We start from the raw sequence: 18836 nt of genomic DNA, 5'->3' as shown, positions 1-18836 counted from the left end.
ATTTTGGAAGTATGGGTTTCTTCTCATTATTAGACAGTATGTGCACTTACCTTCAGCTGGTATGCCTGACCTAAGGTGGGTCAATAACATTTCATGTTCTGTTTCTGTACGTCCAGGAGTTGGGTAGAAGATGGAATTTCAGTAGGTACTTTTTCTTGATTCTGCATAAGTACCATGAGTACATTTCCTTTTCATCTGGTCACGCAAGAGGAGTGGGGAACCTGCAGCCTTTCACTTAATTTCATGCAGGGAGAAGAAGCTGGGGGGGATGGGACTGGGACTCCCCTAGCAAGTAATAATTTCAGATCTCTGAGCAAAGGAATCTACTGTCCCCACAGTGCAAACTTAGAGAGATAAAGGGGTGGTCCCTCCCGCTGCCTACATGTGATCCTGATCAACCTAGGGGGAATGCAGCCCTCAACAGAAAAGGGGGTCCTCACCTCTGTCCTAGAGACAAAGCAGGAAGGGGGACAAATATAATTAAAAATTAGTGGGTAAAGCATTGAAAGGTTTTCTGGTTTTCAGTAAAGGTTGGAGAGGACTGCAGAAGAATCAAAGGACAATTTTCTGCAATGCTGCTCTTTAATGACCCATAGTGTCCTTGCCTTGATTGCAAACAGAGCACATCCTGATATCCCTCTTCCCTCCCTAACCCAGACATTTTTTGTTCTCTATATAACAAGGAAGTGACCTCTGTTTACAAAGCGCAGAGGGAGAAGCCCTATTACGTAAGACAGGCGGCTCAGATTCTATTGTACCAAGTTATTTTAAGGTGGTGTGTGTTTTTATCTAAAAGCCCCTTTGAAACAGCACTCGGTGAGTCCAAAAAGCTTCCTAGAAATATGGAGCAGGAATTCTTCCACAGGAATTCCACCTGTCCCCTAACTTGAATCATTTGGAGTAGGTTCATGTTACTGCAGGAATCAAATCAATACCATGACTATTGTTTGTCAAAAGTCCAAGTCATTTGCAGGATTCTGAGACACAACTATTCACCTTGAGGAATAAAAAATGCATCATAAACTTGAATGTGGAACCAATTTTACATGTATTACACAGCTTCAAATTAGTGGCAAACCCAGAAAAATACTGAAATTCAAAGCAATATTCAGAACACATGGCTGGAAAAATCCAGGATAAAGTAGAAACAAAGGAAGCAAAATATATCTGCATCACTGCAATCCAACACTCACGTGGGTCTTCATTCTGAGTAGGTTAAGCATAAGATTGCACTGTATATCTAACAGAAGAGAACTGGGCCTTTTCACTGAGGCTAGGTACAGTAATGTTTCACACTTATGCAACTGATCATTGAGACCAATTTTAAAAGTTACATTTTGTGATTTAAAATAATCTTGCTGAGCTATTTTTCAAGGGAAGAAATACAGCAGATATTAGATATACAGCAAAGAATCCTCTGGTACCTTTAAGACTAGAAAGTTATAAGCTTTCACAGACTACAGTCTGCTACATCAGATGCAGAAGATTAACATTTTCCCCGCCCTCCCCAACAGGATATGGTTTCAAAATTTTCTGCCCTTTTCCCAGTGCTCAAGCTTACTACAGGTCCAGCAGCTTCCATTTTGGCCACCCAGCAAACATTTTACCCAGGTCCTCCTCTGAATTCTCTCCCATTTCAGAGAGTTTATTGCGTTAGTTTGCAGGTACACACATAACCCTTGTGGTGCCCTCAAAGATCATCAGATTGTTTCCTAATTTTTCATAGACTAATGCCAACCCCTTCTGATGCATGAAGAAATATTACGCACATACACAAAACATTACCCTGTCTGCACACATTTTAAAAACCAGTTGGCAAATATTCTGTGTATCTTATTTAGTTCAAGACCACAAAAGCTTGTGCCACAATAAGATGCCAAAGGGCATGCTTTCATGCTTTCCCCCCTATTACTGCCTTGTGTTGGTGCAAAACTAAGCCTTTGCAGTATCACCCCAAACTGCCCCTAATGTCTTATTCTGGATAATCTCACTAGAACTGTGCAATGAGACTGTATTATTATGCCAGGGTGACATAAGTTTATATCTTGTAGACATAGGCTTTTCCTAATTGATGACCACAAGAGAGAAGAGAAAGCCTGTAGTTATAGGCATGTTTAATTAGTAGCCTTAAAACCTAATTTAATGTCGGCAAAAGAGAACATGACCACATTCATAGTTGAGATGAGGAACAGCACTATGGAGCCAAGGACTTCAGGCATCTATTAACTTGTTTCTTCTTCTTTTGACATCCGTCTGCAAGTACACAAGGGACTGTCCATTAAAGCCCTACCAAATTTACCATCCCTAAATCTTTCAGGGATTCAGTCAAGAATACAATAATATATAGCAATTACAATTAAAATCTTGAAAGAATGATGAACAAATATTGACCACAAAGTCAAACTCCCGTAACAAAATCCAAAACAGCCAATGAAACTAAGACAATGATATACCACTAAATAACAACCCACCAGGTAAAAACCTTTTTAAGCTTCCATATTTTCACTAGTCACCTAAAATAATACAGTGAGAATACAGCTACTGGTAAGCAAAGAGTACTCATGTGGGGGACGGGGGGCGGGACCTAGTCATTCCAGATTCAAGGGCTAAGCATAGGTCTAAATATCTTAGGACAGTAATAAGAATGACAGCTCAAGATCAGTGTGGAAGTACCGTACCAAAGGAACGGAGGAAAGCTTGGATGCTGCTGAGAACAGGGGAAAATTCAACAACAAAAAGCCGTGTCATCCAAACGCCTCCACACAAAACTCAGAATTCCATAACCACTAGTATAGCTTGAGAAAGAGACTGCACATGAAGTACACCTACTGATTTCATTTCACATGCACATATTCATTTGCTGAGAAGTCACACAACCCCACAAGCACTCCAAAAGGCATCTCTGATGCTTGCTAAGCAACAAAGTAAGAAAACCTATCAAGTCTATTCAGCACACAGAATTAGGAACCTGCCTTATACAGAGTCAAATAATTGGTCCATTTGCTCCAAAGTGTCTACCCAGACAGGCAATGACCTTCCAGACAAGAGTCTTTCCCAGCGCTCCCTGAGGATGCAACCACATTACAGCCCTATTATGCAAAAGACATAATAGCACAAGAGACCTTTTGGACACACACTTTAGAACAGCAAATCAAAAGAGGTACAAGCTGTTTTAACACAAAATTATTACTGAAGACGTTCCACGATAACCATGGTAACTAGTTCTGGGCATTTCCCATTACAATGGTGGAAAGGACAATTTACTATCACTTTTTCATGAGCATCTTTGGTCGCAGAAATGCTTTCCCTCAGAAGTTAGAAGGACTGGAAATTAAAGTTTTGCTTCATCTAATCTATTACCCAAGGCTGGACATTTCTCAGATGCTTTGCTTTTCATGCCCCTAAAAATCTAATGCTAGTATCTAGGAATTCAGAATATCTATATTTACTCTACCTAGGCAAGGTTGACATTCGTAACATTTCAAGTTGGTTCCTAGGCAAACTAATCAAATATTTTTCCTGCCCAATCTTCGACACTGAGTGAATGGTATTCATACAATGACTTTCACTGGTTAAGAGCCAGTGAAATTTGCAAGAAAAGGCTGCACTGTAGAGTACCTCTACTCAGGACTCCAGTGAGCCATGCCTTTTTGGGGGGTTCATCTTTTCAACAATGCCCTCTAGTTTTCCTCCTCCCTCTGACAGGCATCTGCATTCTATAGCCACTAACATGCTCACTATATTCTTTTTAAGGTTCCCCCCCTTAAATAATTATTTTGGCTCTGAAAACCTCGAGGTAGCCCAAAGCCTGCCAATCCCTTCTTTCTGTGCATGGGTGGTGCTGTTTTGGCTGTACAAAGATCCACACTCAGAGAATGAATGCTTTGCTGTATACAGAGGAATACCAGCTTACCATTAGTATGCTAGTATATAGAAGAATACTATGACCATCTTACAATACAAAGCAAGAGCATCAGGCAACATACATGACTCCTCACTTAATCTAAGGCACACTTACTTGAGAGCAAGTCCTACTTGAACTCAGTAGGGCTCACTTCTAAGTGAACACAGTCCAGCTGAAAAGGACAGTATATTATAAGCTAGCCTTTGAAAATAAACAAGTTATGGAATAAACTTTAGCCCACACTGTCTAAAGCTACTACCTGCTTCCCCCCCCCAAAAAATACATTATCTTTTCAAGATGTCAGACGATACAAGACAAGAAGCACCTGAGTGCTTTCATTCCTTATGATTTTTCACTTCTTGCTTCTTAAGGCATTTCACTCCCATTTCTATTACTATTTGCGTTTATTTATTTATTTTAAAAAACCATTTATATACCTCTCTGTCATGAAAATATATCAGCAGTTTACAACTATATAAAAACAAAACCACTAAAATCATAAAAAGTGGCAAACAAAAATAAATCAAAAACAAGCATCAATAAACCATTGTGGCAGATACATGCCTTCAAACGGCAGAAAGCAGAAAAGGACAGTGGATAAATCGGCAGGGAAGGGAGGTGGGAACTTGCAGAACATGCCTGATCGCTTAAGCATGGTTAGGGAACGTCACACTTGTGCTGGACCTACACAGATAGTATTTTGGAAGGTTCTTTTGACCAGAACACATAGAAACATCAAGTTACATGTATGTATACACACAGAGAGGATCAGCCCAAGCAGATTCACTGAACAGGACAGCTCATGCAGCGGAAGGATAATTTACATCTATTCTATGAGGAATACACACAACATGCAAAAGGAAGAGCAAGTTTGCAATTAAGACACTTTTATTTCAGACTTGTATAAAATAAAAGTAATAGGCAATGAAGAGTTCTTGCAAGATTCATACCTAGGTCTGATTTGACAGTCAACTTTCTCCACAACCCTTCATTTATGCTGGGGCTGTTTGGTTCTCATTTTGATAAATATTAACCCCAGGAGCCTCTGCATCTGCAGAGCAGGAAGTGATGCCTTGATTTGCAGGTGGACCTTACACCTCTGCCATACTTCGTAAGCACCATTTTCTTCCGCCACCAATGCAAAAACAGTCATGCAAAAATATTGTAGAGTAATCAAACTACAGTACAAAGGCACAGCCCTCTGAAAACTAGGTTTGCTTCACCCAGTTCAGTCTCTGCAGAGATCTAAACTTTAAAATGTATAGGGGGTTCTTCATTCCTGAAATAGACATGGCTGTTTTATTTATATTTTACTGACTTTATGAAATGTAAGCCTCCTTGTATTGGCTATTCCTAAAGAGGTGGCAGATAAATAAATTTATACATAACTTATGCAGACCCTCTCAACACTTGGGCTCTTTGCTTTTTTCATGTTTGCCTTAACTGAGAACTACGAACAGATCTTAGTTTCATTTAACTGCAAGTTCCCTTATAGCCTTGAAAACAAGAGGAGTATTATCAAAAAGCTGGATACAATCTTAGTTACAGTGAGCATTTCTATAGCTTAGCACAATGACTTTTCAGACCTGTGGCCTCCCCACTCTCCCCCCCCCCCCATAGGCTGGCTTTTGGGTTCTGTACTAGCGGTTACCAAGGAGTGACTGGAAACTAGAGATCCTCCCTCCATTTATAAATTCCAGACAACAAAAGAGCACAGAGAGAAGCAGCAAAGATTTCTGAGGATTCAAAAGCCCTTTATTTGACAAATGACTACATTACCCAGATCCCAGAAACCAAATTAAGTGAGGAGTGGGTGGGAGGAAGGCAGGAAAAAGTTGACACTACATTTATGAGCCTCAATACTGCAAAACAAATGGAAAGAAAGTGAGAAGACTTGTGTCTGAAAGGTGTGGATCTGGTTAATTAGCAAAGCTTATATTTGCTAAATTAAACAGAAGAGAAAAGAGAAACTGTTTTTCTAATCTCCAAGGGAGTTTGCTTTTACAAAGGACAAATAGCTAGATTAACATAAACTGAAGAAATTTCTTCAATGCATTTCCTTGTGTTTGGAAGTCCAGGACGCTGGTTATGTAGTCAACTCAAAAAGCAATGAAGAACTGCTTTTGTTCCTAGACAAAATGGGGAGGGTCCAGCACTCAATTCATAGAGAAGCAGAGAGGGCTCATGATATTCCCCTTAGTTACATACAATTATTACTGGAGTGGAGTGGTATGATTTAGCCAGAAGTGAAAGAGTCAAAAGGAATGGGCTTGTGAATCTTACCTTCTCCCTACCTTTCTCTCATCTTCCTGGAGAAGAGGGGGCAGAGAAGAGAAAACTAGTATCTGTCACTGAAGCGAACTGAAATTAACAGTGAATTCAAGCTACCCCCATGGGGTAAAATTACCATACGGTAAAATTACCTTTTAAGATAGTGCCCTTTATCTCAAATACATTACAACTCCAGAAGGCCATAATGGGTGCTTTCATTTTTTCATAACCAATCAGGTTCTACAGGACAAGAAAACACAGATGGGGTAGCTCTCATTATAAAGTTTTCTATTAGGGTATGTCAGACCCACAAAGGGGAAGGAAGGAGAGAACACTTCTTTGTCAATTCATTAGCTAAATGAGGAGTTTAAAGGCAGAGTCAGGCAGTGGAGGAGGGCAGGCTTCCATGTATGTTTTAATTCCGATTTTATTTCCGTGTATCAGAAGGCAGTTGCCTAGGCAGCTGCAAAGTCTCAGCTTCTCTCTCACCTACCTCCACAACACCACATAATTCTGAACCACTCTCTTCTCTGCTCCCTAATCACTCATAGACAGACGCCTCTCACCCACCAAACAGATTCTAATCTTGCGCTAGAAAGACAGCTGCAAGGCCTGATCCAACTCATGTGAGGAGATTAGTCATACTTAAAGCGGAAGGGTCATTCTGAAAATGGAATTCACTAAACAGGGACACACCTGCCCCTTACAGTTTACAGTACTGTATCTCTCAATGGGGCGGGAGAAAAGGTCAACACACAGTTGAAAAGACCCCTAAAAGAAAAATTGCCCAGATCTTAACACACAGTCCCAAACATTTCAACAACAGGAAAGGAGGAGTATTAATTCAGCATTAAAGGTTGGAGAAAGACAATGAGGAAGGCTAGCTAAGTTTCATGATCACCCGCACATCCCAATGGCAAGACAGCAAATAGTTTGGGAGGGGAAAAAAAGGCAGATCTAAAATGGATAAGGGTGCCCTAATCTATGTCTCTACCCAATCTACCCCTAACCTCAGTCCCTAAAACCATACAACACAATGGGGCTGGACAGGAAAAAGAACACCTAAGCACTGATTTCCCAGACAACAAAAACAAAAAAGTTCAGTTGTAGAACATAAGACTCAATCTCAGAGTCGTGGGTTCAAGCCCGTTTGAGCAAAAGATTCCTACATTGCAAGGGATTTCATACAATGCTATGATTCTATGAAATGAGGGCAATTAAGACTAAGGTCCCTTCACCACCAACATGAAGAGCAGGGGACTGCAAATGCCATACATGCATAATCTTCCTTCTTTTGCCATCAATGTTTCATTGGTCTAAACTAGTATAAACACTACACACAGGGAAGTAAGCCCCACTTAACTTGATGTGACTCAACCAGAGTCAATACAAACAGAACACTGAGCAACTCAATATATTTATTGTTGGATTATGTTGTTGGAGTGACCTTAGCCTAGCATAGAGGCAACCCTGTGGATCCTTCCTTGGGAGTCAATCCCATAGCCCTACTTCCAAGTAACCACATACATGATCAAACTGCAAGCATATTAAACAGCATTTGGGCTCCGCTGTTCACTTTGTAAACAGGTTTGTGCTTTATCGACATTAAACATACCTTCTTCCCCCTCCTGTTAACAAAAGCAAACTAAAAACGCCTAAAGCCCAGAAGAACATCAAGGATTGCTAGGTATGGTTTTGTTTAATGAACTTCCTATGTGGCTTCTGAGTAGAAGCAACTACCGTAGTACCTTTACATCACAAGGATGGTAAACAGCAGCAACTGCCACCACTAAATATTAAGTGCCAAGATACTCGTGGCTAATATACTAAGCATTCCGCGTCAAGACTGCAAACTTATTTTATTTGCTTACAGAATTTACACGCCGCCCCGTTTTCACAAAGTTTTCTGGACGACTTTGCACTAAGTTGTGTGAGTGTGTTTTATATTATTAAAACAAACAAAACAAAAAAAAACTTATTCAGAGTAAAACCTTCAAGCCTGAAGTTACAGGGATCCAGCAAAAATGAAAACTAACCGCACCCTTAAAGTAAACACCTAAGATTTTAACGCCGGTGTTGAAGGGGGGGGGGGAGTAAATTTAAAATTAAATTGATCTCCTGGCGAGGAGAGGGCGACAGAGCCCCCTAACCCGCCGGTTTCCAAGGCAACGTGACTGGGCTGGCGCCCCCCGCTCTCCCCCCGCCGCCCAGCCTACCTCCTCCATCTCCCGGGCCATGCTCTGCAGCTGCTCCTCGTCGTCCAGCAGCTCGTTCAGCTGGTGGAGGCTCAGGCCCTCCAGCCGCCTCACGTCCACCGCCATGGCGGGAGAGCGGAGGGCAGAGCAAGGCGAGGAAGCCAGCTCTCGCCCAGGCGCCGCTCCTCTCCGCTCGCCTCCCTCAGCCAAATCTCCGCTCGACTCCTGCGGCGGAGGCTGTTCCCGCCCCTCCCGCCGCCGCCGCCTGGCGCTCCACCGGAAGTGCTGCGGCCGCTCTTCCCTCGTCTCCTCTCCTCCCTCCGGGTTTCTCTCGACGCCAGAGGGAGGGGGAGGAGTGTGACGTCACCCGTCACTCCCTTCTCCCTCCCTCCCCCCGGCACGTGACGGGAAAAGAGGCGGGAAAAGCGCGCTCACGCGGAAGAGAACTTTCCGCACCGCTTTTCGTTTAACTTTGTTTGCAGTTCAGTATTTAAATTTATGAGTGTCTCTATTTTTTATTATTATGTTATGTTTATGCATATTCCCTCCCACCTCTCTCGCTCTTGTATATCTAGTTACCTCTTTTCCATCTGAAGATGCTTCAGGTGACTAACGAAAGCGAGAAACAGATTGAAAAATAAACAAATTAGAAACGCAACGTTATTGAAATTTTAAAAATGAAAGTTTCCCGAAAGAATCGTTCTTGTTAATTTATCATACGTAGGGAATATGTCTGTGTGTATTCTGTATACTGTACAAAATGGGGTCAATCTGCATTTGTGGCTGAGGAAAAGTTGGTAAAAATATATATGAATACTCTTAATAATAAACAAATCAAACACGCAGGAAAAGTGTAAAAATACAGGATGTCATCTGAAATAAAGCTTGTTTTTCTCATTAGCTGTATAATGTTTCTGTTTTTCACACAACTTGAAGATTTCTCTTTCAGTGGCTTTTCAACACCTTACTGATCAGCTGTTTCAGCTATTTCTCTCAACTTCTTGCTGATCAGCTGCTTAAATTCCCACCTTGTGCTAATCTTTCTTTGCTGTTTTAAACTGGGTGTTGGGGCATCAGCATTTTAGGGGTTTGCTTTTCTTTTTAATCTTGCATTCTCTGCTGCCGCCGCTGCCGCCACCTTTTTTGCCTGTTAGCTGCTTTGGTTTGTTTTAGATAAAAGTGAAATCAATGCTAATAACAGCATGCCATTTAAAATTGTCAGAGATACTGATATGAAAAGATAGATGTTGTTATCTGGAAGGCAAATTTTCTACAACCTTGGTGCAGCCACAGAAAAGGCCCTACCTGCCCGCACACCAACAGAAAGAGGCACATAGATCAGGGACACCTGAATGTACAAGCAGGATGAGAAGGCAGTCCAAGTGCCAAGCTACTTTTACGAATTTCTCAAAGTGATTAAGGCCACAGCCACACCACACATTTAAAGCACTCATACCACTCTTAACGGTCATGGCTTCCCCCAAAGAGGCGGGGTGGGGTACAATCTGGATATATGCCATTAATTTTAGTTACATAACTGGGAAACCACCTGTTCAATGACATAAACTGAACTTCCTGCGGCAAACTCCATCAAAAGCTTTTATCTCTCCCCCTGCCTTCTTTGTGTGGGCTGATGAGTGACTGGCATTACATCTTCACAGCTGCTGCTACCACACAGACTTTATTATGGGTTTTTTAAAGCGCATTGTTGCTATGACAGCATGAGCATCACTTAGCACCCTTGCATGTGCCAGTTCTAGTTAAAAAAGGAATGGAAATGCAGCCAAATTAAAATTACTTTTAATCACACCAAAGGAACTCAATGGGAATAATTTAAGTACCTCTCTTTATAATAAAATGTACTAGTGGACTTTCTTTTATTGTGGTAGAGTTCTTTGAGGGGCGGAATGTGCTTCAAATGTGCTTTAAATGTATAGTGTGTACACAATCTAATTTTACTTCAGCACTGATGGTGGAACAGCATCCTCCAGCGCACCTGAGCAGGCAGCAGGCTAGTTCAGGGACTTCAGGGCAAGCTGTGGAGAAGACAGGGACCTTTTCTCCAATACCCCAACACTCCTTCCCGCCCCTTGCCCAGCCGCTTGCTCACCCTGCCTGCCTGGTGGTAAAGCCAGCCTTGCACCTTGACCTCTGTACATAATTCAATGCAATGTATTCAAGTCTTAGGGCAAGATTTGTTCTTTTTTTACGATCCAAAGCCAAGGTTTGTTCTCAGCCTGCCAATTGTGGCTTGTTTGAACAAAATAAATCACAGTCCCTGCTTTGGATGCTACACTAAGCCAAAGGTTGCAGATTTTTGCTCCTGCTCATTAGCAGAAAGGAGCAAAGCAGGATGGTAAATTTCATGGTAAATTCAACAGGATGTAGTCACAGCTAGCTTTAGTTGAATTAGTTGAATTTAGCCAGTGACTATTGGATCAACTATATTCTAATTTAGGGCTGCAAACTTCCATCTATCATATGAATTGGTTTTAAAATCTTTTTAATGAACTAAAAAGGCATCACATTAATTTTGTTAATTTAAATTCAGCATCAGTAAGGGGGAGGCTACAAATGAAATCTGCAGGTGGCAGATGCCATCTTGGAAGAGATACTCCCTCTTCACACAGGAGGGAATAGCGCTTGTAAAATTGTACATGCTGCAGCAAACACATGGACTTTCTAAGAGCATATTTGTCTTCAAATTTATTATTTTAGGAAACATAACTGTATCATATATATTTCTCATCTCATCTTAGCAGTTTGCAGAACAACTTACAGGACAAGGCTTTGGGTGGGAAATGTTGTGCGTTATTTAAGCAAGGTGTGGTTTCTTGTTTGGGAATCATTTGTGTGTGGACAGAATTATGAGAGCATTCACTTGTAGACATATCAACAATTGAGCAGCTGATCAATTTTAGCCAGGGCTTCCTGGTTGTATAACTAAGTTGCATAACTAAATATGCTTGGCTCACATAAAAAACATAAAAAGCATTTAGAGACTCAGGAAAAACCATCACAAGGTAAACAAGAGAGTTACTATGCAATAAAAAAAAATCTATGCATAGAAGCAGACAAAAAAATGCTAAGTTCTTAATACCAATATAGAAACTACTTCCAAATGTTATATAACACTTCAGTGTAACCAAGAAACAGAATTCAGGATGCATCCATGCAAATATGATTTGATTCCAAGTAGTTCTCCCCCATTAAGGTTTATGGGACACAAAAAACTGGTTACAATTTGGGGCACAGGTGAGAGGATAAACTTTAAAGCACAACAGAACTACAAGGAAGGAACATAGGAAGTTGCCTTATACAGAATGAGACCCATCGGTCCATCTAGCTCAGTATTTCCCACACTGTCTGGCAGCAGCTCTCCAGGGTTTCAAACAGGGAGCATATCCTAGCTGTACTTCGAGATGCTTGGGATTAAACCAGAGACCTTCTGCATGCAGGTCAGATGCTCTCCCACTGAGCTACAGCCCTTCTCTAAAATGGAACCCTTCTTTTACCAAGTCTTCCTCTGATACCGCTTTCTTGTAGCTGATTTTTTTAATGGTGTGGTTTCCCCCGAGTCCTATTGAGAGAAAAATAGTTTAAATTGGTTTGGGTGGAAAAGGAGCATGGGGAGAATAAATGTTTAGCTCCCCACACCTCCGTTGCTTTAGTAGTCCTCTCCAAACCCTTGCTTTGTATGCCTAGTTTGGGCACCAGTCTCTCTGCATGTACACAACATGAAAATGGGGTCTGACTGCACATAATGCTTAGCAAAAGCTCTTAAAGTGCAGAGCAGCCCCACTTGCACATCACAGTAAATCAAAGTGAATTATTTACAGCCATCTCACCTCTTTCATTCTCCCTGCTTTTGTTGAGGAAACAAAATCACATCCCCCGAATTCACATTACATCCAAAACCAGGGATCATAGTTTGTTTCATTCCAGTAAACCACAATCAGTAAGCCAAGAACAGATTGCGGTTTGTTGGAAATGAAACAAACCATGACCTCTGGTTTGGAAGTAATTTAAAGCCAGGCATTATGTTTTTTTCCTGCAACCGTGAGGAGAAGTGGAAGAACCCTAATGGGTGCATTCTTGGTAAACTATTTACTGTGACATACTGTGGCATGCAAACTAGGTCAATGTGGCTTCAGTACTACAGGACCACATGTACAGTGATTGCTGGGTTTGCTGAAAATGGCACAAGAGGCTCAGCTAGCAGAAGGACACTTCTAAGCAAGAACTATTACAGTTAGTTCTGTTTGTGTTCATTAAGAGAAGGTGGTGCTAAGGCCTACAGCAAAGATTGCCTGATTGGTCAACTTCAGGACAGCCTTTCTGTTTCATCAGTGGAGCCTTCCACTCAAGGTCTCTCTTCCACCTGAAGATCAGAGGGACTGACCACCCTCCTTTACTGAAGGTGGTAAATGTAGCTGGAACTTGTGACTGATTTGTTGTTTAATCAAATTGAGCTGTATCTTTCTCCCTTTTGCAGTTTGGATTCCTATGGCATTACCTGTTGAATCCATAAGCTGATATGTATCTGCACTTACAATAAGTGCATTGCGTGTATATGCATATGCAAACACAGCATCCTTGCATACCCCACCCATTATAATTACAGGCCATTTGTTCATTAGGAAGAATTGGCATCCAGCCAACTGTGATGTGACCTGATTTATTTGTAAATGTGCTCTCTGCATGCTCACCCACACCCTTGACCTGGTATCCTTTCAAGGTTGACTTCAGCATACTTGTTGGGTATATCTGCAATCTATGAGTCACTTTCACAACAGTCGGTTTGTACTGGAAATTTCAGAGGGAATTTAATTTGCAAGTCTAATCTTTGGAACTTTTTAACCCTCTCCTGAGGCGGGTTGCTAAATCCACACGGCCTGCTCAAGTTGCCCTAGAGCACATTTGCTTTCTGCTTTGCAAAAGAATGCTACTGTACAAACATGCTTTTTTTCTTCGTGGTGCTACAAAAACAGAACATCCCTCATAACTCAAGATGTGCATAAGCTAAATGAGGCATGTCTATGGAAAAAGGTGCACAAATAAAGCTTTATGTGAAGACAGATGAAACATTTTGTAGAGTGTTAATACAACTCTGAAGCACCATCACTCAGTTTCAGGACAGAATCAACTCACTCTCTCCTACAATAAAGTCAAACTCTGAAAAAAATTAATACATTATGCAAGTGTGCATATCGCAGAATGACAAGTGTCTATGATGTCAACAAGACACTGCCCTACAAGCCTCAGCTGTTCTGTAAGTTTTACTTTCTTACAGAAGGCAAACTGGAACTATGAATGACAAGGTGCTCACATGTTGTTGAATAGAGGGCAGTGGCGTAGCGTGGGTTGTCAGCACCCGGGGCAAGGCAAGTAATTTGCGCCCCCTAACTCGTGGAGCCAGGTAGGGGCAGAGAGCTGCGAGTGCGAGCGCGCCCCCCCCCCATGTTGCGCCCGGTGCGGCCGGCACCCCCTGCACCCCCCACGCTACGCCACTGATAGGGGGACAAGAGTGGCAGCTGATTCAGTGTCTGATGTGATGCAGTGGAGGGTGGTCTATACTGAGTAAAACTTGGCTGATTAGAACCCACAGTCTATTTGCTTTGGACACCCCAGAATAAGACACTCAACTCTTCTGAACAGGGTACAGAAAACACATTTTAAATTAATCCCATTAGGAATAGGTAGAGCTTTGCCCATCTGATACCAATAAAAATCTATATAAAAACCAAACCAATAAGAGGCATTAGGGACTAGCCCTGGGGGTCATATTATTCTTGTCCCTCATTAGGGTGCCTGTGGCCTACATCACCTCCGATAAGGATCCTTGCCAACTGGCAGTTAAGATGTTTGCTGAAGCATCTTTTCAGAACACGGCCTGAAATTTGTCACAAAGTGACAGGAGCATAAAGCTTATATACAAGTGTGATCAAAATAATATTCAGGTCAGAAGTAGAGTGTCTGGATGTATAGTCACTTTCGCAGCTACTTGCATACCTCCCCATGAATTTTTTTTTGCTTTTCAAAATTGGTAACAAATTAACATCTAATTAATGATATGTAGTAACCATGTAGTCTCCCCCTCTTTCACTGTCCCGCCTTAGCAGCAATAAACCTGCAATTAACAGTCCAATAGTCTTCAGCAGCTTTTCTCGTGGTCAAGTCGACTGAGGGACCTTTTCACTTTAGCCCTATTGTCCAAGATCAAAGGAGATTCACAGCAAACTTGGTTGTTGACCGATGCTTCCTCCAGAATGGAGTCATGACATAACCTAGCACCCTGCACCTCATTTCTCAGCAAAGTCTTCCATCAAAGACCAAAGCAGGCATTAAAAGGTCTCTGTGGGTTTTTGGCAGCCCCCCCCCCCATGACTGCATTGGAAGGATCGAGGGGGGTGTTAGACCCTGCTTTCCCCCAATATCTCCACCCCAGCCCTGAGTTCAGGGGAGCAACTACATGCATACCTCCCTAGAAGAGCCATCAAGGGGTTTTCAACTGCAGAGCAAGCTGTTTTCCTGCCTATGCTTCTTCTTTTTAATGACATGATTTTAAATCTAGGATGGATATTTTTGCTGCTGTGGGCATGCTGGATTCATGATTGTTATAAGGTCCAGCCAACCAGCACACTGCACAGCCAGCTTCAGCTGGAGACAGGAAGAACCAGGTGCTCCTGAGCTGGATTCCATTGGTGTATCTGGTCAGGAAGGAGCGGGTGGAGATTCCTGGAAGACTCCCTGCTCAATATACTTGGCTGTGTCAGATGTGCTTGAGCACCTCATTGTGAACCACTTCCTCCTGGCTTATATCTTTCTTTTGGCAAGTGAGGCAGGATACAAATTCACCACTATATGGGAGAGACTGCCTAAATGCACATACAGAGCCTGGCTTGAGTGTGTCCTTGAACTCTGATTATACCATACCTCTTGCTTGCCCTGAATGAAAGGTAGAGTGCAGTGGAGGGTAGTCCATTAGGGCTAATTAGTCTTGATTCCTCCAGCTATATTTTGGTCCCCATGTGCCAGACTTTCTATTACAGAAAAACTGTATTTTAATTAGATGCAGATTTTGCTGAGCGATTTTATTGTACCGAACCTTTCAGAATTTGGTCTATATACCAATAAAGGTTTGAGACTGATTGGTTGTATTGAAAAAGGTTCCCCACCCCTAGTTTGCTATGAAATACAGAAGGCTTCAACCTCATTAGTAAAGGGTGAACCAACAGCATTACGTTGGGCAGCATTTACAGCCTGTCAATAATTATGTGATTATCAGCAGTAGACCTCACGGTTTCAGTTGTTTCAAAACAGTGACACTGGCTTCTGACTAGCTAATGTGCACCAAGCAGCCAAACACATGGTGAACTGTTCACCATCAAGAACAATGCCCCCTTTTGTTATGTGAGTCACTGGAAAAGCATGAGTGAGAAGTGCCACCAGTGGTAGATGGCAGGACTTTGGAGGCAGAGGTCCAGGACCTCACCAAGCAAAGTGAGGAGGGCTCTCAAGTGGAGCATAGCGGGCTTAAAATACACATTGCTATTGAAAAAAGAGGGCTGCCATAAGACGATTAATTCCAAAGACTAGCATAACCTAAGTGTGCCACTGAATACTGGCTCTAATATATTGAGAAGAGGGGTTCTCTCAAGCACCTGGCCCTCCGTGGGATTCCCTTTTCCCGAGGAGGCGGAACGTGAAGGAATTCTATCCCACAGTTTCACCGAGCTTTGTGAGTGCTCCATGCAAAATGAGAATAGCTGGTCTTGTGTGGTTGGCAAATACCGAATCTCTTGCCCATGTGGAGGTAGCCATGCCAATAAAACACAACAAACAGCAATAACCCTTCAAGATTCTCAATAAGCTGAGTGTCAGAGGTAGTCTTTATTTATTTTGTAAAGTGTTCGTAAAACATCACTATATATAATTTGCCAACAGCAAAAAAAATCTGCCAAAAACACAGCAGCATCAAAATATCAGAAAGGAATTAAAATGAGCTAAAGTGCTTGAGCTTATTTTGCAACTGAGTGCAACTGGAGAGATTTGAAAGAGAAAGATTTTTAAAATTGCTCAATCCTCAATTCATAGTCTAGTTATTTTGGTAATTTCCCACCTTGCCACCTGACTCTAAGCACAGTTTTGGATGCCTGTGAGCTCTTCCAAATCATTTATGAAACTGTAAAACGACTGAGTCAAATTAGGCAGTGCAAAGTGGAGGTATAACATATTTCCTCCTTGCCCCCCCCTTGCTTTGCTACAACAACAACAAAACACAACACCAAACAACAAAATGAACAGAATAATTCAGGCGACCAATGCCTGACAATTAAAGAATGTAAAAAATGATTCCCAGCCCCCAGCAGTTATTTGGGATTGCTGGCAGAACCCACACCTTGAACAAGATCTTGTTGGGAATCCCCAAACAAAACTGGTGACAAGCCATTGGGAAGGTCTCTTCTGCAAACCTCATTGAAACAAATAGAGAAGAATTGGTAATCTGCTCTTACTCACATAGGAAATTTTCCCAGTGGGGTTTTTTTTTTGGGGGGGGGTGTTTCCTGCCTGACTTTATGCATTGAAACCAAATGAAAAAGCCTTGACTGCCCTCACAAAAACAAAGTTTTTAAAACAGGATTGTCTTATTCGCTGCAAATGTTGGTACAGACTGACAGTATGCAACAACTGATAAGTGCCAACATAAATTTAAACCATTTAAGTTGTTTCTGTTTTAAAAGTGTGCACCTCCAAATATCAAAAGCTAACCAAGGGAAGAAGAATCCCTCTCAGGGTTTATTACCATATATGTAATTGTCTGTAGGCCAGGGACACAATCCACCATTTATCCCCATCTGCTGCAGTGCCACTTCGGGGACTGGAAGCATGGCTTTTCAAAGGAATGATTCTGGATGCTTCCTTACTTCTAAAAAGCCATCATGCATATTATTCACTATGTGAACATGGCACCATATTAAGTTGCACACTTCAGCTCAGAGGTACCTATAGAACCACTAGTCATTTTTGCAATTTTTGGGTCTAAGATGGTCATAACCTGAGCCAAGTGCCCTAGAGAATGTCTGTTTTAATGAGGGTGCCATACTTGAGGCATGGCATTAGCAAGGGTGTCTACAGGCACTGGAGTGATCCCAAAGAGCAACTGCTGGCTTAGTCCCAAGGCAACATATCCCTTCCCAGTCCACACAATCACCCTCAGAGATCCTCAACTGGTCATCCTTCTTCCCATACAATTGCATGCACCTAAAAGAAACACCCGTTTATAAATAACAGTAAGTTTTGCATGCGTATCAGTGGGAAAAGAAAACACAGGGGCTGTGGTGGGAATTGTTGGCCCATTGGTTCTCCTCTCAGATCAGCAGGATACTGCCTGCTGGGAGTCATGGGCACCGGACATTTAGTGCATAACACTGTAAACGGACAGAAAACATTGGTGAAGCTGTGCTAAAGAAGAGAGGTTGACTCTTCCAGTGGGATGCCAATTGGATTCCATAGTGCTTTCACCTCTGAGCTCAGCTGACAGCCCATCTGTGCAGTTCAAAATTTTCAAGTCCGGCACACATGACATCAAACTCTGAACTCTTCAGCCAGTCCTGTCTTTGAAGACTCTCTTCGGATGCCAGGCAAGCTGCCATCCTGACAGCTGTCCCCCGTGCCGGACTCATGGCCGAGAATCTGTCTCTGCACTAGCTTGTAATAAAGGCCACCTTCTTCCATGAGCTGCTTGTGTGTCCCTTGTTGTACCACACAGCCCTTGTCGAGAACAATGATATTGTGTGCCTTCTCCACAGTGCTCAGTCTGTGGGCTATGACAAGCACTGTGTGGCCCTGGGCATCCCCATAAATGGCTTGCTGGATCTGCCAAGAGAAAGAGGTTGTTAAAGAAATGCCTCACAAACGTCGTGTTGATTTCCTTGTGCACATGTCCAGACAGACCTGCCCCAGAGGTTTATGACAGGTAAATTAAAACATAGAAGAAAAATACCACCAAACTCCTCCCCTCTCAACACACACACAAACCAGGTTTGAAAATAGTCAGCCAGGGGCAAGTAACAGCAGCCTGCAGTTGACAAGGCAGGCAAGCCAATGTAAAAAAAATAACACAGTTTAAACTGAAGCCTCTGAAGGTTCCCATATCTCTGTATTTTTTGCTTTGAATTTGCCCTGGCTCAATGTTCGCAGCCTGATTCCTCCCTCCCTCTGAGGAGGTGACCATAGCCCAGTGGCAAACTACCAGATGTTGAACAGAAGGCCTGAGGGTCAGTCCATGGCATTAACAGGCAGGGCTGAGAAAGACCTCAGCCTGAATTCCCAGACAGCTGCTGCCAGTCAACAGTGGGCAACATGGGTCCATCATGGTAGCACAGTATGGCAAGCCCTTAAAACTGTATAACTGGCACCCTAATGCTATGCCGGAACAAGAGCACTCCCTCCAAACAAGCATG

The 18836-nt window shown here is 42.4% G+C and overlaps 2 protein-coding genes across 11 annotated transcripts in view; both read right to left on the bottom strand.

The window, feature by feature from the left end:
- Positions 1–8708, bottom strand: part of VPS37B (VPS37B subunit of ESCRT-I) — a 32346-nt gene extending 23638 nt beyond the window's left edge. Inside the window, exon 1 of one of the 3 annotated variants that reach the window (XM_083418379.1) lies at positions 8392–8708. In XM_083418379.1, the coding sequence (XP_083274505.1) occupies positions 8392–8496 (105 nt within the window). In that variant the 5' untranslated portion in view covers positions 8497–8708. The remainder of the gene's footprint in view (positions 1–8391) is intronic. The other 2 variants (XM_083418378.1, XM_083418380.1) reach the window with 2 other exon arrangements.
- Positions 8709–16244: 7536 nt separating this feature from the next.
- The window catches only part of ABCB9 (ATP binding cassette subfamily B member 9), a 33148-nt gene continuing 30556 nt past the window's right edge, over positions 16245–18836 (bottom strand). For all 8 annotated transcript variants that reach the window (XM_083418263.1, XM_083418261.1, XM_083418264.1 and 5 more), the window contains one exon: positions 16245–18249. In XM_083418263.1, the coding sequence (XP_083274389.1) occupies positions 17959–18249 (291 nt within the window). In that variant the 3' untranslated portion in view covers positions 16245–17958. The remainder of the gene's footprint in view (positions 18250–18836) is intronic.

The sequence above is a fragment of the Podarcis tiliguerta genome, assembly GCF_965153285.1.
Source record: "Podarcis tiliguerta genome assembly, chromosome: 16".
NCBI lineage: Eukaryota > Metazoa > Chordata > Lepidosauria > Squamata > Lacertidae > Podarcis > Podarcis tiliguerta.
This window is presented reverse-complemented; position numbering and strand designations above follow the sequence as displayed.